The sequence below is a fragment of the Pezoporus wallicus genome, unplaced genomic scaffold (assembly GCF_028554395.1).
Source record: "Pezoporus wallicus isolate ANWC-B61680 ecotype Strahan unplaced genomic scaffold, APGP_CSIRO_Pwel_v1 contig_13817, whole genome shotgun sequence".
NCBI classification, from domain to species: Eukaryota; Metazoa; Chordata; class Aves; order Psittaciformes; family Psittacidae; genus Pezoporus; species Pezoporus wallicus.
Genome location: NW_026637726.1, coordinates 329062 through 349006, shown reverse-complemented (window position 1 = coordinate 349006; position 19945 = coordinate 329062). Strand labels below are relative to the sequence as shown.

Genomic DNA, 19945 nt, shown 5'->3' with positions numbered 1-19945 from the left:
GCCAGACAGGCCCTTTAAGCCCTGCAGCAGCAGCCCTCGCTCCGGGTCAGGGGGTGCAGCACACGAAACCATGCGGCGGCGGCTGCCGGTGCTGCCCGGCGGGCACAGGGACCGCGCGTCCCCGTACGGAAGCCAAAGCACCTGCCCCAGGACGCGCTCCCGGAGGGGCGGGGCGGGGCCAGCAGCCGGCAGCCAATGGCTGCTCGCCCTGCCGCCGTGACGTCGCCGCACCTGTTACATAAGGGGGGCGGGCTGCCGTTACCGGCTCCATCCCCGCCGGCCCGGCCTGGCCCGGCTCGGCCCAGCTCCTCGGGCCCGCCATGAGGTCGCCGGCCGGGAAGCAAGGAGGCCGGCGGCGGCGGCGGGGAGCCGCGGGGGCCATGGCGGACAGTAACGCGGACTGGATGGGCTCGCTGCCGGCGGCGCTGCGCTCCTACCCGCTCTCCAACCTGGCTATCCCGGGTAGGGCGGTGCGGAGGCGAAGGGAGGGGTTGTCTGGGTGCCGGAGACGTCGGGGCCTGAGCTTGGGCCTGTGCCCGCCGCGGTGACCCTAGGCTGGGGGCCGGCTCTTCGGAGGGTCGTGAGCCCCCGTAGGGTTGTGCTTGGAGCTGCGGTTGGGTTTAGGCTGGGTCTGAGTCCCTGGGTAAGGGCTAACTTGAATCCTGTCTGTTGAGAGAGAGGAAGGAGAGCTTAATCTTGTGTAAACACTGCTGCGAGTCTAACCCGTTGGCTTGCTTGTTTTTGCTGGCTTTAAAAGAAGGTAGCTGTGAGCGCTGGAGGTCCTGTTTGATGTTTTCCGGCTTGTTTAAGCAAGGCTAAGAGCAGGTAGGGAAAAAGGTTTGTTTATGTTGACCCTAACGGCCGGAGGCTCACCACATGGGAACTGCCGTTTGACAGCAGAACTTCAGTGGGTTGTCAGACGGGAGAAGAGTGCAGTGTGGTTCTGCGATCATAAAATCTATGGCCTAGTTTAGTTTAGAAGGGACTTCTGTAGGTGTTCTAGTGCTAACCCCCCAGTGCAATCAACAGGGATATGTTCAACTAATCGGGTTGCACAGAGCCCTGCCTGACCTGAGCTTGAGTGTTTTAAGGGATGGGGCACCTACTGCCTCCCTGGGCAACCTGTGCTAAGTGTTTCAGCACCCTTACATTAAATGTCTTCCTTATATCTAGCATCAATTGACCTTCTTTTAGTTTAAAACAATGCCCCTTGTCACATTGCTACCGACCATACTAAAAAGTCGTTCTTGTAAGTCTGCTTTAGGTACTGGAAGGTTGCTGTAAGGTTTCCCCAAAGCCTTCTTCAGGCTGAACAACCCCAATTCTCTCAGCATTTCCTTACAGGATATCCTTCATTGGGATGTTATTGGCCAGTATAAGAAATTGACTAGGGTAAGTGTCATCACTGCTAGTTGATGAATAGGTAAACTGATAAATGAGGAAGACAACAGATGGCTCTAAACTTAGGAGTAGGCTGGCTTTCCACCTGTAAATGGCAAAAAAAAACCCCTCCAATACTGCTTGTAGATGTCAACAGGGAAGACTTTAGTGGCAGCTATTGTAGCAGCTCGTTCTAATACTGAACGTTAGACTGGCTGCTACTGGTACAGGCTTGATTTGCATGGCATTGCCTTAGCTTGTCAAAATCCTTTGGGTAAATGTTAAATAGAGGACATGTTTTGGGTACATGTTGTATAGAGACAGTTCCCTAGAAATGAGTAAGTTCCTTTTTTGTGCCAGCAGAGATAGCCAAAAGATATTTCAAGCATGTAGAGAAGGGGCTATGGGTCTCCCTTGGTGTAGGTACTACAGCACTCGCTGCTGCTTCACCTGAAGTAGTAGCAAAGAAAGAGAGATGAAAGGCTCCACCTCAAGTGAGAAGTGTTTTTGTCTGTCCTTAAGGGCTGTTTGTCCCCCTCTGGGTGCATTTACTTCCTGTGCTGGAGTGAGGAACTCAACTGGTTTGCTTTTGCTTGGGTTTTGGTGGTTTGAGTCTTTTGTTTTCTCCTCCTGACTCCCAGTCACCCTTTGTAAACAGGAGCAGAGATTTAACTCTAGGACTTGAAACCCTGAAACTTGTTTTAGCTTGAAATAAAGCCAGCATTCAAACCCATAAAACTTGGTTAGGTTTTGCTTGTTTGGGTTTTTTTTGTACCTCGCACTTTGGAAAAATGCAGTATATGAAAAATGTTACTATCTTTTTCCTTCTAAAAAGGACAAAATGTTGGTGTAATGGGGCTATTTAAAGTGAAAAAAAATTGATAGTATACATAGAAACTGGTTAGGTTTCATTGTATGATGTTGGAAGTGGGGAAGTCTTAACTCCTTTGTGTGATGCTAAGTTTGTCTGGTTCTTTCTTGCCATCAGTTCTGCTTTTGGAGCTGCTTCTTTTCACTGGCTTTAAAAAAAGATAGCTGTGACCTCTGGGGTTCCTTTTAACCTACATGATTCTGTGTTTCCCGGAGCTATTTCATGTGGTCTCAGTCATGCTACCTGAGGGCAGAGAAAGTCATTATTTCTCAGTCCTTAGAATCAACTGGTAGCAAATGATGTTTAAGTCAGGTATTTCGTAAAGTATGTCAGTTTGGTGTTTATGTGATGATTTAACTGTCTGCAAAATGGAGAGAGACTTCGGAATATTCAGGGTCATCTTCCAAAGTGTAGGTTTTTTTGCTGTTTCTGTTGGAAAAGAAACCACAACTGTAGGCAAAATGTTAAACCAGTATGGTCTTGTCCAAGGAAAAGAGATGAGGTTTTCTGTGCAGTCTTGTGAGAGAAGGCATCTTTCATGATGAGAAACTGTCAAATATCAAGTAATTATAATGTCATCAATTTACATGCATGCGATATACTCAACCCAACTAAAGCATCTTCAACTGATGACCTTGTGTGAAACTCTAGAGGGTTTTCTCTTAATTATACTCCAGGCTAATCCTCTTTGAATGTGGGTTTAAAAATGAACTCTTAACTGTTCTGATTGCAAATGTGACTCTTGGCAGGGCTTTGTATAGTATTTGCTTAATCTCAAGCTGCTTTACTCCAAATGATTTTATGAAATCACGTGCAACTGTGACACTTGTTACTTCCCTTTGCCATATGTTGATCTGCATCCCGTTAGTAGTCTTATTTCTCTGTTGAGAAATGGAACACAAGATAAAGCTGCAGTGCTGTTGCTGGTCTACTTTTAAAGTAAATCAGCTGTTTAAAAGAATTTGCTGTAGAAGCCTAGCTTGTTTCTTGCTTGTGCTTGCATGCTGTTAATTCATGGCACTGTGGCATGTCCAATTTGTACTGTTTTACTCAATCTACTTGTCTAAGTAGTTTTTGCAGTATTGTAAAGAACTAGGTGCTAGGATATGCGTTATCTTTCTGCTTGTGAAGATAAAGTACCGTTTTCCAGTTTCATCAAGCTTTTACATGAATTCTTGTATTAGGACGGGTGAGAAACACTTGTTCTTTCTCAAGATCCTTTCTCTCTGAGATCATGAGCTTGTGCCTGTTATTTTGAGACAGCAAAGCAATCTAGCAGGTGTTCACTGCCAAATATCAGTGTTTGCTTATCGAGTGTTTTGTTAGTCCAGGCTCCAAGCTCCTGGATGAATGTGATAAGCAGAATAGTAGTCAGTTCTGTTTTCCTTTAGGTCTTGGTAATGCGTTTCCTTAACCCTCTCAGGCTTATTTCATCCTTGAATGATTAAGAGCCATAATGTGACAGGTAGGTATACATTGCAGTTTTCGACCAAGCTGTATCCCTGGATTGACTCCCCATTCTGGTGAGGATGGGTATCTGTGAGTTTTTTACCCAGTACTGCTTTTCTTTCCTTGTCTTCCAGATGAAAGTTATGATCATTTAGGTAGGGATCCAGTGCTGTTTGCAGGATCACTCAGAATAGCTGTGGGTGCCCTCTCATAGTATCAGTGAGCTAATTAAAAGCCTCTTCTGTCCCCTGCCTTCTCTACTCCTACAAGTCTGAAAGCGTGTGCTCATCAAGCTAGCCTGATGGGAAAGCTTTTCTGTGTTAATGATGGTTTAGAGTGATTTTATTTGGAGAAGGGTTCCTGTAAGAAAGCCTTGAAACAGCTGTTTGGGATTGGGCAAGCCCCAGGATGGATGCTGGAGCATGCGGGTGTCCTGCGGGAACATGAAGGCTAACCTGATGTAGTGCTGCAGATGTAGGCAGGATACTACAACAGGTTGAATGGCTGCATTTAGATGACATGGGGTTTCATGTGGTTTTGGGGAAACACCTGCTATTGGTAAAAATTAAGTTTAGTTGGGGAACAGTTAATTTGAACCTGAATTAAGGTCAGGTTGTTTGGAGTCCCTGAAGAAAAGAGCTGAAAAACAGAACTTGGCGGGGGGGGAAGTAAAATGTTTTACTTTAGCATTTGAAGTGTGGTAATAAGAAAACCAAAACCCAACCTTATACCAATGGTCTTGCCCTAGAGTGTAAGATTTCTGGTTTAATCTTGGTTAAGTAAATGTTTCTCTGTTAGTCAAATTTAAGAATGATCCAAAACATCACCAAAAGTCAGTTTTTTAGATGCTGTACATGTTTTTAGATGCTGTACATGTAGAGCTGAATGTTGTTAGGCACATGGCTCCATTGTTGTGGAATGTGCAGGCAGGGCAGCCTGTCCATCTGGGAGAGGTAGGACAGCTCTTCAGTCATGGCTTCTGATGGTGCACAGATGACAGAACCTTTTCTGTCATCTTCTAGTGATGCCAGCTGGTGTGTTCACTCTTCTTCCAAAAGCATGTGGAATGATGGCTGGGATCTCATTTCTAAGTAATGCAGAGCAATTGGAATGCGGAGCTGTTGCTGTCTGCATCAGGCTGGCTGGCTGGTTGGTGGTGAGTTCTGTGGGATGCTTGGTGATGGGTAGTTGGAACTGATGGAAAAGATGAGCTTTGCAGTTTCTGAAGTAATTTTATAACAGAGAAAATCATATTGGCTCAAGTATGTTTAAAGTAAGACCATACAAGAGAATTTAAGTAGTTGTTAAAAATGTCTTTAACTTGACTGTTCACTGATCTCTGAGGAGAGATGTGTCCCTGGCCTTCTAAAATAGTAAATCTTTGTCTTCTGCTCCAAAAACCAGCACAAACAACAGTCAAGCTGCCTGATTGTTCCACTATGACACCTGCACTCTTTTCATTAACTTTCTGACCAACTTTTAATTGAATAACTTCCCAGAGTTTGTTCGTGGTGTCAGTATGACTGTGGCCAAAACTTTCAGTACTACAACGTGCCACTGTTTCTGCTCTTCTCTGGGAAGAACTCTCCAAAAGCCTGAGGCAGAAGCCTAAAGTTTTTGATCTGAATGATCAAAGACTTGCCGAATAATCAGCCCTAGAAAACAAAGCTGTACAAATACAGCTAGTATTTGAAGTCTTAATGAGGAGCAGCCCTACAAGGCAAGCCCATAGCTAAGCCTAAAGGAGGTATGCAGAGCGTGGAGGCGTGTTTGCTGCAATGACAAGCTGCTGTGAGTGACTGCATGGTGCCATGGTGTGACTGCTGGGTGCTTGCTGTGCTCACGTCTCAAGCACGTGGGGGAATACCTGGTGCTGGTGGGGCCCTAGGCATCTCCTGTACATCTCCCTGTGCACCAGCTCTGCTGTCCCAGCAGTGTGACTGCTCACCAGAAGCCCTGTGGTCTGCCTGCCTTTTAGGTGGCCAAACAGAACTGAAATGCTTCTTAAAAGAAGTAGCCACCCTGTCAGTTAAGAACTGGCCATTAGGATCTTACTAGGTTTGGTTGTCTGTGTTTTTTTGCTCTTAAGCTCTGTGACCCTGGGGCGAGCTGCTGAACTTCCTAATGCTGTGGTTTTCTGTGTTCATGGGCTGGTGTGCACTCCGGATGCGCCTCCTCAGAGGAGAAGTTGTGGTGAACTTAAGACTGCATCCTCCTTCCAAACAGTACTTCTTTGGAGTCCTAATTAAAAGCATCATTGAATCAGCTGAACTGGCCATCTGTTTTTTGGGTTAAAGCTCAGAAGGAAGAAATACATAATGTTCATGTTCTGATTGACAAAGGTTTATTTTCCTTCCCAGTTTAATTGGCAGCTACACATCAGTGAGGTAGTGATGGTCAGAAGAAAGCATCTGCATAAGAATGGTGATGTTGGCTATGATTTGTAAATGCAGAGTTTTTATGTGGAACTTTTCCTAAGGTGTTTTATTACCTGGGTAGTCTTTTTGATTGTAGCAGCAAATCTCAACTCTTCTTATTAAGAGGCTATTCAACTGTCTGGACCACTGTACTGATGAGAATACTAATGGAAGCTTTTCCACTATTCCCAAGTATTTCCTTTGTGCGTCTTTGTGAGTGGTGTGGCAGACACTGGGTCTATGCAGAAGATCCCCTAGAAAGCCAGCCTCAGATATTACAGTTTCCCTTTCTAAAGGGCTGCTGGCGTCTGTTCTGGCAAAACCCATTTGTTCTCAAAATGCCACAAAATCTTCAGATAGTATATGAAGATCTTCATTAATTTTTTAATCAGGAGAAACTTCCTTTTTTTTATTAAAATCTATGTCTTAGAGTTAAAGTTGAAATGGAGAAAAACCATGTTGGTCTAAGTGGTTGGTGCACTTGTATGTGGTGTGAAAGTTCCAGTTTGCCTGCTCTTCCAGGAACGATGTAAAATGAAGGGGAAATACTGTGTACTGAAAACAAGAAAATAGTTCCCTAGAGCTTTCTTGGAAGAGAATGAGCTGTTGGTCCACACATTTGAGTGGTCACAGAAGAATAATACAGGACCTCAAACTGCAGGGTGTTTTTTCTCTTAGAACAGGTAGATCCATGCAGGCTTTGAAGTAATAGAACTGTACTGCCACTTAGCGCTTTCCCAGTGTGGATAGCTGAGGTTCTGATAAATGGGAAGTCACTGTTAAATCACAAAACCACCTTAATGGCATTGCATCCATCCAGTGCCAAATGGATTTCTTCTGGCTGGAAGGAAAAGCAAACTACCATTTGATATTGTCTGAGGATGTTTTAAGCAGTCTTTTTTCACCCTTTCACTTTGTACCCCTTTTCTTGCCCCCCATTCCACCTCCAACCCTGAAAGGGGCCATGGGGGAAATCAGGGTAATTCTTTGATAAGGAGAATAAGTTTTCCTAAGAGGATTTGGTCTGTACTAGGCTTTGTCTTCCCTACTGTGACTGCATTAAGAATATCTAAAGGATTGTTTTAGGGCTCTAATAAAATATGAGCATCTGAATAGTTTTGGATAATTAATTATCAATAGGAATGTTATTTCCAACTTGCCTCCTTTTGCTGGGCAGTACAATATGAACTATTGGATTTGCTTTTCATCAGTGAAGAGCTTTTAAGATGTTAATCTTTTGATTAGGAAATCTGGATTGTTAATGACGTGAATCCTGAGGACTTCTGGGCTTTGAGAGATGCATTTGTTTATCCTGGTTTTCCTCTCAGTTCTGGCACACACAGGACATTTGGTTTAGAAAAGCACTTGTGGGATAGCTTTAACTTGCTAGCACTTGCATCCTGTGTTTTTGGGACTTGATTACTGTGCTTCTAAGATGTCTTGGCTATGTAATGTTTGCTATGCTATGTCATGTGTGGTGTTTTGTAATACATGGGGAATGTGCTTCGTCCAGTGAGCAAAGCTTGCTCTAGGAAGTTTGGCATAGCTTCAGCTAGGGTGATTGTCCATAAATGACCCATCAGTGCTTTTAGGCAGTTGGTACAGTATGTGACCCTTGCTTCTTATGAATGTTTAACATAACACAGGAGGTTTTCTTGCCTTTTTTCCTTCCATTAATATAAAGATCAAATTATTCTGATCTAGTTAAAGTCATAGACAGTGCAGTCTCCTGGTCTGTTGGTTTCATTGCTTCTTGGTTAGCCAGACTCTTCGCAGGCTAAGCAGCATGTTAGTATGCAAGTTTGTGTCTGGGGGGAAAATAAAGGCAGGTTTTGCCTTGTTTTCAGGTAATTGGGAGTGTATAAATTATGTTCTGTGTTGGAAGATATCTGTGCTTTGCATTTGATGTGGTCATACCTTTAACATCCCTTAAAGGTAAACTTAAGCTTCTGAAAGGGCGTAAGAGTTAGTGAGATAGTGTTCATTCCCATCTCTCCACTGCAACTGTATATGCAGAAACTACTGATGTGCAAACACAAGATAATACGGAGTGATACAACTAGTAATTGTTGAAATTCAAGCCTTACTAACATTCTGTTGATGAGTGTCATTTGTTTGAGCTATGCCATGGGTTAATTTGACTTATCTGTGACTAAGTAGCATGAGGAGTAGACACACTGAAGTTAGACTCTGCTGTAGATGTGATGATAAAAGGCTGCTTTTAATAATTAGCACTAAGACTTGGACAAAAAAGTCATCCTGAACAGTGAAATGCTATCTATTTAACATACAAATTCAATTAAGAAGTGATTTGTTTAACACACAATTAACTTGAGAAATTAGTGTAAGGAGAATAAAAAGAGGCTTAAAGATATAAATAGAAATTAATCCACGGTTGCACTCAACTGGGATAAATTTAAGAGGACTAGCCATAATCTCAACAATCTGGCATATGGAAGATGCTTCTTTAATACTGCTCTAACAATATCGTAGCCTTTGATAGTGAAGTGTCTGGGCATTTGACGGGACATGACTGTTTTCCTTGAAGCCTTCCAGTCCTTGTCAGATGAAAGGAAAACCATAGTAGAGCAGTGTTTGTTGCTTTCTAAGAGCTGCCAGCTGATTAGCAGTCCCTGAACTTTGTATGGACTCTTTCATGCTTAAATTTAGTGCTTGCCGCTTCATGCTGCGCATCTTCAGCCTGTTGGAAGCAAGTGGCAAATCATCATTGCTTTATTTCCTGTGTTTAGCTTGCTTTTGTGGGATGAGTTGAGTATCCAAGTGATTCCATGTCACTGGAGTAGTTCAGTGAAGCTTGCAATCTGAATGCTAGTCTGTTCTTATGTACAGTGAATTTCAGTGTGCTGCATGTGCAAGAACACACTCCAGAGGTTGATTCAAAGTGGGGTTGTGGCCTTTGTTTGCCTGAAGGACAGCAAAGACAAAGTTTCTTGGCTTTTCTTTGCCTTTTGATTTCTGGTCTGTAAGACAGAGGTTATAAATACCTAGGTTCATTAGTTCACAGCAGGTTTAGGGAACAGTTTTAGGGATCGGGTGTTACTTATGTTGAAAATGTCAGGTATCATCTGAAATGTCTTGCTGACAAGGCTTCTTGAGCTTATTTTTTTGCTCCATTAGAGAAGTGGTCAGTGATGTTCAGGGAGATGCATGCCATTTGGGTGGTGGGAATACAGGCTTCAAATGATTACTTACATGTGGTGAAGACTTCTGTTTGTTATGAGAGTTTTGTGATGCTTGCTCTGTTCAGGAGCTGCCAGCCCTGTTGCTGTTACTGTACAAGAATGCCACAGCATCTGATTGTCTTCACGCATCCTTGTGTTAGATGTGAATTCAAAATGTGATTAGTGGCTCTAACACTGATCTGCAGACAAAATGGGGCTGGTCTGTGCTGTGCTTCTGGTGTGGGCTCTAACCTCTGCATTTTAAATTGTACAGAGTTGGGTTGGTTTAGGTTATGCTTTTCAAAAAGCAGTCGTGCTTTATCTGCACCAGTCTGGCTCTTGCCATAGCTATGGTATGGCTGGGCCTTTGGTGTCATTTAGGGGGTAGAGTGAAGGGATTATTTTGACATGATGCAATCATCTTAGCATGTAGCTTAACATCACAGCCAGGCTATATTGAAAGCCAGTGACTGAGCTGGTAACACAGCACAGTGATCTTGAATTAAAGAAGGGTCTGGTGGATGATGTAGATCCTCACCTCTTACCTCTCAGCTCAACAAGTATCAGGTGTTACTGCTTTAGGTTTTCAGTTTGCCTTCTTTTGGCTTGCCAGAACAAAAATGTTCTGGGTCGGGGTTGGGCCCAGGTACTTCTCAAGGTTTTTGGCTGGCCTTCTGTAAATGACCATTGATAATCTAATTGAATTTCTGCTGTTCCTTCCAGCCTCAGTATTGATGATGCTCCCCTGGCCTTCTTAGGAGGTGGTCTTCTACCAAGCATGAAAAGGAGAGCTTGTTTGTTTAGATGCTCCTGTTTGTGTTCTACGTAATCATATCTAGGTATATATACTGATTTGATTGTCAATGAGAAGTTCGGTTTCTGAGGCTTTTGAGCAGAGCCACAGGGCAGGGGTTGTAAGGATCTTTTCTAACTATAGAAGCATATCACATATAGTTGAATTACAGAGATAACAGCTGCCCTGTTAAGGAGTGCAGTGAGTGGCGAAAAAGTTGATGTGCTTGTGGCTTTTTTCTTGTTGCTTTTTAGAGCTAGAAATAGAATTTGAGTGGAAGAAGTTGGTTCTTTGTATCCTTCTATGTGGCAGTTGGCAAAGGAAGGCTTTTGCAGCTGTAATGTATGTGATCAGGTTCAGGAAAAAAGGCTGCTTCTTGGCTTGGGTTTGGTTAAACAACTCTGATTGATGCCAGAGAAAATTGTCATTCATTGATAAGCTGAACTTATCAATGACACTAAGGAAGCATAATATGGGGCAAGTGACTTTTATAGGCATCTCTAGAGGCTGCTGTTCAGTCATAGTTAAAATGAACATAATGTTTCTTATGGCCTTATTCTAGCATCTTAAACAATTTTCTACAGTGACTTAAACAGAGGAAGACATTGAATACAACTTGGAGAGGAAAAAAGGCAACACACACACATACCCAAACAAAATGCCTTGTGACTTCTTGATGCAGATTCATTGAGGCAGAAGATGAACCGCTTGTGATTGAGGTCAACTTTTCAAACACTGGAGGAGATGGCAAGGCTCATTCTGCTGCGCGGGGGTGTGTGTGAACCTCAGGTATCTGAGTTGCAGCTTGCAGTATGAGCCAGGCTTTATGTGGCTTCTTCTGAAACGTCTTCTAGGTGTTTGATCCTGTGTTTTGTTTGGGATTACACATTTGGAAGTGGGGGAAAAACATTAGGTGTCACTCTAAAACGGACAGCTACTTTTTGATGTAGTTTAATGTGATAGGTACTAAAGAGCTTCTTAAGCTGACATCTTTTTAAATAGCTTTTTTGTTACTTGCCACTTGTTTTTAGGAGACTGAATGGAAGAGGCATGCTTTTCATAGACTGAAGAGTTCATGAAGAATTCATTGGATTAGTTTGAATATTAACTTGTAAAGCCTGAAAACTAACCTTCATGGTTCCCTTTCAGTAGTTTTGAGCTAGTAGAAATGGAGCCAAGAGTGCATTTTTAGGTTGTCGTGAACTGATGTTTCTGCAGACTGTTCTTTCATTGGGATTAAAGAATCCTGACAAGGTAATCCAGTTGAGATCATAATCTTGCTTATAGCTCTGACCTTGCCTCACAGGAAATGGATCAGTCTTCTAGTGAGCACTGGTACATAAATAGAAGGCTTGAGTGAAGGTGGCTGTGGGCACCTCAAATGTTGTCTCAAAACTGGAAATTACAGATGAGGGCTTGTTTTTTTTTTTAGCAGAGTTGCAGGCTGAGCTAGAGGAGGAAATTCAAGGAAAGTATAGTCCAAGAAGGAGGGACAAGAACCCTGGGGCATGAGGAAAGGCAATGCAGATCCTGGCAGCATGGTGCTTGCTCTCTCTACCCCCAGGGCAGCTGGAAAAGGAGCTCCTTAATGGTGTCTGGAGATGAAGATGCTTTCCCTGCACTTGACGTGGGTGTGCAGCTATCAGGTGGGGTTTGGCTCACTAGGGAATCCTTCACCTGCTGCCCTGAAGAAAACAGGGAGGCAGGGCTGTTAGAGCTCCTTTACAGCTAGGGCTTCACAGGGAAATCGTGTCTGAAGTGGTTGCAGCTTCTTGGCCAGAATGTTGGTGCCTGATCTAAATGGTTAGAAATCCCTGGTAAGCCTCAGTCTGTGGTAGATCAGTTTCTGCCCATCTTTGCTTTATGCTGCTCTAGTACAGAGATAAACTGAGATAAACTGCCCTATTATTACTCTTTGTTCTGTTATTGACTTGGATAACCTAGGGATAAGGGCTATTTCATTGACTCTGAAGCTGTTATTTTGAATGAGTTTTGTTTCCTTTCACTACTGTGTTTTCAGTTGGAGGGTTTTTTAGTAAGCACAAATTTTGTGTGCTTACTGTTGCAGAGAACTGTAAGGTGCAGTTTCTCTGCCAAACTTACAGTTTGTGTTAGAGGAGCTTGCTCAGACACTCATTATTTAGGCAGGGACTGGTGATTTTGATGGTTGGTGATCTCTTTTGCTGAATTTCATATTCACTGTACCTGTAGTCACTCACAGGCACCGTCAGGAAAAGACACATTCATGAACTTGTTTAATATGAGCTTGGTATCTAACCACATGGTGAGAGTGTTCCACCTCTAAGTTCATCCAGTTGTTGCTCTCTGTTCAAACTATTAATCCTTTATTTACCATCATGGGGCTTTAGTGAGATGTACTGGTAAGATGGGCATGTACAGATAGATCCCTCTGTCCGTCGCACGAATGAAGATACCTGTTGCAAGAGCTTTGGTGTGTTAGGTCATGATTGGATTTAGCAGGTAGAATGAGAATAAAGCCGCTGATTCTGATACTAAAGCTGGAGTCGTATCTCAAACTAGTGATGCACCAGGCTCTGGGAATGCTTTGGGGATAGATTGGTAATTTGTGAAGAAAGGGAGGTTAGAAGGAAATTTCCCTTTGCCGCTGATGTTTGTCTTATGATCATGATTTTCAGAGTGCACTGAAATTGGGAGCTCATGCAAGAGAACCATGCGTGCTGAGAACATTAAACATAGCTCTTGTTGTGCAGTTAGGGAAAATTAAGGTGTAAAGGGCAATCTGAAAGACTTGCGCTTGAGCTTAACTCTGTGATCCTGCCGTGCAGGTGGGGCTTATCACTTCACTGGGAACATGGATGTGTATGTGTTTGGTGAGTCAGTTTTGTATAATTAACTATTCTTGGGCTTTTTTTTCCCCTAGGATCACATGATTCCTTTAGCTACTGGGTTGATGAGAAGTCTCCTGTGGGACCAGACCAAGCCACAGCCATCAAACGTCTGGCCAGACTTTCTTTGGTTAAAAAGATCATGAAGAAATGGTCAGTGACTCAAAATCTGACTTTCAAAGAGCAGTTGGAAAGTGGGATCCGCTACTTTGATCTTCGGGTATCTTCCAAACCTGGGGAAACAGGACAAGAGATTTACTTCATACATGGATTGTTTGGCATTAAAGTACGGGATGGGCTGAAGGAAATTAACACCTTTCTTGAGCAGCACCCCACGGAAGTAATCTTCTTAGATTTCAATCACTTCTACGCCATGGATGACAGCCATCACTTCTTCTTAATCAACAGGATCCGCTCAGCATTTGGATCCAAACTTTGTTCTGTTGAATGTGTAGAATATGTGACTTTACAATACATGTGGGAGAAGAAATACCAGGTAGGAAGAGGCTGTGTAACCTTTTTTCAAACCTAAAAGGGTAAGATTTAAATAAAGAAGATGGGTGTCATTCTCACTCAGAGGTACTGGAGCAGGGAGGCTGCTGACAGTTGTATTTGAAGACTGCTAGGGCCTCATGTAGTGTGCATGTTTCCCTTCACTTACACATGGCTGTGTAGGCCCTCCATCCAGGGTCTGTCTTCCAAGCATGTTAATTAAATGGTAGCATCCTTGAGTCTTGTGCTTCTTAAGGCTTTGTCTTCTGGACAAGTGCTGACTTGTGTTGATGAGGATTTAATAAACTCTCACCTTTTTAGGCCAGTGTAAAGCATAGAAGCTTTGATGTGGCTAAGATATGGTACAGAATTTCTTGGCTCCTTTGCAGCCATCCATATCAGTAGCAGCAGAGTTAAGCACCTCTTCTCTGTGGTAATGGCTCCCATGCATACATACAAATTGAGAACAGGGTTTCAGCAATGGCAGGTAGGTCTTAAACTGTAAAAATATATGAAACTTTGAGGAATTTATCTCAACTGATGCTGTCAGTCCTAGGGTCCAAAATTGATCATCTTGAGTTTGGGTGTGTTGTGGTTTAGACCCAGACAGTAACTCAGCACCATACGGCTGTTTGCTCACCCATGTGTTGTCATTGCTGCCCTGCGCCCCCCAAGTGGGATGTGGATAAGTGATAGAATTGATATCTCAACCTATGGGTAGCCCCCATACACTGAGATAAGAATAGTTTAATAATTATAAGTAAAATACTGTGGTAATGGCAAGAATACCAACAATAGCAATAATGATAACAGGCAACAAGAAGAGAAGAAATGCAAGCTCAGAAGACACAAGTGATGCATGATACAATTGCTCACCACCCAGCCTGATTTGAGCAGTGATAGATGGCTTCTGGGTAACTCCTCCCAGTTTATATACTGGGCATGATGTGCTGTGGCATGGAATACCCCTTTGGCTAGTTTGGGTCAGGTGTCCTGTCTCTGTGCCTTCTTAGCTTCTTGTGCCCCTCCTCACTTGAGGAGCATAAGAGACAGATCCTTGATCAGGCTAAGTGCTACTGAGCAACAACTAAAATATACATGTGTTATCAGCATTGTTCTCAGACTGAAGCCAAAACACAGCAGTGAACCAGCTACTGGGGAAAACAAGTAACTGGTGCAGCTGAAACCAGGACAGGGTGTTAATGAAAGGTGTTGCATCCTGAAGTTATCTTCTTAAAGGGCACCACCTTACAAAGCATAAAATACTTTTGATTTACAGAAGAATTTGCTGGCAGTAAGACTTGACTTTGGCATCTCATGCAGCAAGTGAGTGGAATGCTGTTAGGCCAGTCAGCCTGGTGCTCTTAAACCACTTAATAGTAGTTAGACAGAAAATGGCAAGACTGCTAAAAATCCTTAACTTCCAGTATGCATGTAATAGTCTATGACAGTGCTCCAAAAAGCTTTTAAGCTGAATTCTTTGAATGACATTTCAGTATATTCTTGGCAACTGTTTCATCTTAAACTGATGACCCATAAAGCCTGAAGCAATGTTGTCTTCACAGCTAACCATACTGATCTGTTTTCTTTCTTGGCAATAGCGCAGCAAACCTACTGACACTTGTAATTCAGTACCAGCTTTATGCTTGGTCCTTTATTCACTGCAGTACTTGATAAGCATAAACCAATGCAACATGATGGTTTGATATAAATAATGTAGTTGTGAAGTTTTGTTCATTTCTTCTTTTTCTTTGTTCTGTTAGGTTCTTATATTCTACCACTACCCTTTGTGTCAGGAATACCCCTTCCTGTGGCCAGGGAATAAAATGCCGGCGCCATGGGCTAATACAACCAATGTGCACAAACTGTTACAGTTCCTGGAGACCACTCTAGAGGAACGAAGTCGTTACGGGACTTTTCATGTTTCTCAAGCAATCCTCACACCTCGAGTGAGAACTATTGCACGGAATCTAATTCGTGGTCTGAAGAATACGCTTGTTCATAGGTAAGGACTTGTCTTGCTGTCTCAGTTCTTTACTTCTGTTTCCTCTTAAAAGAGGCCCTGAATGGGACAGATACTATGAAATGTCTATATAGAAGTGAGACTTGATGAAAGCATGCAGTTTTGCTTCATTATTGCTAGAGAGAGATGTTTCCAGTAATTAAAAATAGTTATTGAAAATAATTAACAGGGTCTGTGTGTATATGTAGCTGTGCTTCCTGGTAATTGGAGCTCTATGTGAATGTGATATGATTTCATAAAACATGGGCTGGACCTGTTGTTTCAAACCACTAACTCATTCCAAGTTCTATGAACTTGATTTGGGGCAGGGGGGAGAGCCTTGTGCCTTAGAGGAAGAATGCCTATGTGTGGGCTCAGTTTTGCATTTGTCTGTACCAGTCTGTCAGTGACTTCAGTAATGGCCAAAGATGGGGGCTATTTTATCTTGGCTTTTTTTACCAAATATTAGGTTAACAGTCTTGACTTTTTTGTACCACTGACTGTTGTACAATTAATTTGCCTGTGAGATCATTAGAGGGTTTTGTTCTGACTAGCACAGAGTGGCAGTGATTTTTAATGCTGTTAACGACACGACCAGTGTAGGTTGCATGTTGACCTTATTTTGTGTTATCAGTGTGTAGCTTGTTGGCTAAAAATTCCCAGAATTGAAAAGTCCTGCTGGGATCTGGTCTTCTGCCTCACTGTGTAATACTGCCTGGTTTGATGTCACTGTTTATTGTGCCATAATGATATTAAGTTCTAAATTACACTTGTAAAGGTCTAATTTGATCAGCAGCTGAGCTTAATACTAAGCAGTGAGATAAACAAGCATCCAGTTCATGTTCTGTTTGGGAGAATCGTTGGACACTTTAGAAGTAATTACAGTATTACTGTTCTGATGCCAAAGTCAATACAAGGTAGTTTCTTTAAAATCCTTTCTAAAAATAACAAGTGTTGTGCTTTTACAGTCACAGAAGTGAAGTAATTTCCAGGTGAAGTATAAATAATGGAGTTTTCACTTTCTTTCCTGTTTACAGACATTAATCTAGCAAAAGATAATTAAATCCAAATGATGTTTGGCAAAATATGTTGTCTCCAGGCTGGCTTGCGCTTCTGCGGTCAGCACTGGACGCTAGATGGTGCTCAGATCCTTTGAGACTGGGTTTTGCTCTCACAAGTTGCATAGATGCAAATGTGCTCGATGGGGATACTGAGCAGAAAGCAGGTATATAGCTCATAACTACATACTGTGCAGTAAATAGACTTGCCTCGTGGTTAGAGGAAAGATGGTACTCAATTTTTATCCTATACTAGTAAAGGATCATCTGGTTTCATGAGCAGTTTTAAGTGACTCCTAGTGTGGATCTGGGCTGCAGACCACTGATAAGCTGAAAGGCTGCCTTTGCTTCATCCCTTCCCCTCAGCTCCATCGTTACCAGTTAGTGGAAAGTGAACTGTAAAGATTTAAAATAGATGTTGCAGTTTAGCATGATGGCTTGTATCCATTTATACATGCTGGTTGATTTGTAGGTGTAAATCTGTCTTTGCAGTGCTGTGTAGATGTCTGCCTTCTCATATGGAAATCTTGCCTGGAATATGAATATTTAGGTGTTCTTGAGCCCTTCCTAAAGGAGAAATGTGTAATGTTCACGCTTAGCTGGCTCAAGTCTGGTGTGTCCCTTGACAGGGGCAGTAATTATGCCTTGACTCAAGTTATCTCTTGTATTCCTAGAACAAGAGCTGTGGGGCGTTTTTAGGGTTGTTTTGGGTTTTGTTCTGCCTCATCCCTTTAGCTAATTCATTTGCCTACTGCCTTATTATAAAGTTATGTGTGTTATGGCACTAATTTAAATCTAATATATTTAGTTGCTTGTCTCTATGCTGAAAACCCTGGTGTCTGCCTGTTAAAGTGCAAAAGAAAAAAAAGCTTGTACAGACTCCTGACTTGCAGTCTGTCCAAGAAATTACTTAGAAATTCTACTGTGGGGAGGAATTTCGACTCCATTTAATCCAATTTCAGATAGAGCTCACCTTTCTCTGGTTAGTTATGTATGGTGGGATGTTCAACCCCTGTAGAGCTGAAGGCTTGATTCTGGTTTGATTTCCCTGATTTAGTTGCCCTGTGTGAGTCTGGAGGTTGAAAGGGGTTTGGTAGAAATGCAGCATGCTGCCCCTGATAACTTCTTTCCTGCCCACCCTAAGGCAGCAGTCCTTTCCTGCCCACATCTTGGGCAGGTGTAGCCTTGCTTTGTGCTACACTCAAGTCTGCTGTGAAATTAAGCTTTTGATTCAACATCTACATGGGTAGACAGAAACCAGGATGGTGGGAATGGTGGTGCAACATTAAATCCTGAAGCACAGTCTGCTCAGTGCCTGTAGAGTTCACAGGTGTTATTTGATTGCATGATAGTTTGGATTGATTGAAGACTAATACTTCTATTTGGTACCTAATGATCGCATGCTGTGTTAAGAACTCTTTACATCAGGTAATTGCATTTTGGGTGGCAGTCCAGGACCTGATCACCAATGTGAGATGTTGTATTTGAAAGAAGCAGAATGTGTATAGGGAAGAGTCTCTTTTAAAATGTTCTATTTCCTCTATTTCAATTTTTTTAGGAACCTGCCCATGATTTTGAATTGGGTGAAAGCACAGAAGCCGGGTGTAAAGGGCGTTAACATAATTACATCGGACTTTGTGGAGCTGGTTGACTTTGCTGCTACAGTTATTGCACTAAACGACCTCCTTTTAGAAGAGGATGAATCTGCAACTAAATCCTGATTGCTGCATCCCAGTTGTGCTCCTCAGTGGACATCTTCAAACTACGCTAAAGTCATATCTATTAAATGACACCGGTTGTAAGATCTCTTTATGTGAAGCAAGTTTTCTAGAGGAAACACAGTTGAGCATCAAGTACAGCAGACTCCCTTCTCCCACCAATGTGTGGGTCTGAGCGGAACAGGAATTGCTGTCCGAGTGCTGCTCTGGTTCTGTGTCTGTGGCTATGTGTTTGAGCTGCTCCCACATCTGCTGCGGTATCTGCCTGCCAACAAGAGGCTGGCGTCTGGGGCAGATGTAACGGATGCTGGTGCATGTTGCCATGGTGGCTGGACTCGCTGTGCCCTGGTTTGTGCATCCTCATTTCTCCAGGCCAGGGCTCAACCAAGGATTGCTGCTGATTTAGCAGTGGTGTGACCAGCCTCGCCAACACAATATTAGCTGGGCCACCTCAGGCATAGCTGGGCTCAGCTGGAGGTTGCTGCTGTATTTATTACACTGTTTTAGATGCTACCTCTTGACTTGCTTGAAGGAACAGCATTGCCATTGTTCAGGGGGAAGCTGTTATACTGTGTGAATACCCTGTCTGTTGGGCCTGAGAGGCAAAGGCTTTGGCATGCTCTGCCTCTACAGGATCTAAATCCTTCTGGACCTCTTCATTTTTTTCCAATACTTTAATGGTATTTATTGCAACTATGTTTAAGTGTGTTTATTTTGGCATTATTGTGAAGAACATTTCAGTCCTCACTTTTTGAGGATTATAACTGTCAAGTCTGAATTCCTGTTGAAACATTTGAGGAACTACAGCTCAACCTTTCTCGTTTGCTTGCTGGTCATTTGATTTGTATTCTGCTATCCATCGAGTTTTCACTGGGGGAAGTCTCTTGCCCAGACAACCTTCCTCTAGAAGGAGATGGGCTAAGTGGGAGTTCGCTTGGTATGCACAGAATTGGTGCTGACAGGGACTGCTCAAAACTCCTAGTATTTATCTCTGTGACTTGCAATGGGACAGTGAATTCTGAAAGGGATCCCAAAAGTTGTGCTTGTCATTAGAGCTACAGCCATGGGGGAGAAATCTTCCCAACCTGTAGCCACTTGTGACAAAGTAATAGTCACGCAAGCACAGGCAGGCATCAGTGCTGCTTCTTTTGTAGTCATAATCGTTTTGTGATGAGTCACAACGAAACATGACTGTGTGCTTGAGCCTGTGTGGTCATGTGTTGTACTTATCAGCGTTTAATTGACTAGCTAATAGCAGTCCTACCGTCTGATTTATCTTGGGTTTAAAAGAAAACAACAAACACACAAGTGACTGATGAGCAGATGCTTCTCTGCTCAGTCACCTTCCTAAAGCAGTTGTTGGTGCATTAATTACTGAGTGATTATGAATTTGTATTAATCTGCAATGGGATGGATTGTCTTTATAGGTGTTTGCTTCAAAGGAAGAGTGTATCTCCAGATTTATTTTGCTGTTGTATCTGCCATCATGGTCTGACAACACAGAAAAAACCCAGTACCTCCCTGCTTGTCACAAACCCTGATCTCAGGATAAGATTGTCTACAAGTTCTCCAACCTCCCATGTGAACCATGAGTTCTGAGCAGACTGTAATCTGATTTATCTGTTTGTTGCATGGTTTTCATTAGAGTTCCATGAATTCTTTAAACTGAATCCTTTTACTAAAGGAGTTGGGAGGGAGTGTCTGTCTCTCAAGCAG

The 19945-nt window shown here is 42.8% G+C and overlaps 1 protein-coding gene across 1 annotated transcript; it reads left to right on the top strand.

The window, feature by feature from the left end:
* Positions 1-294: 294 nt before the first annotated feature.
* Positions 295-18315, top strand: PLCXD2 (phosphatidylinositol specific phospholipase C X domain containing 2). The gene is made up of 4 exons (XM_057407412.1): positions 295-462; positions 12995-13455; positions 15215-15456; positions 18070-18315. Exons 1-4 carry the CDS (start codon positions 321-323, stop codon positions 18230-18232), a joined length of 1008 nt encoding a protein of 335 aa, XP_057263395.1. The 5' UTR covers positions 295-320; the 3' UTR covers positions 18233-18315.
* Positions 18316-19945: the final 1630 nt, after the last annotated feature.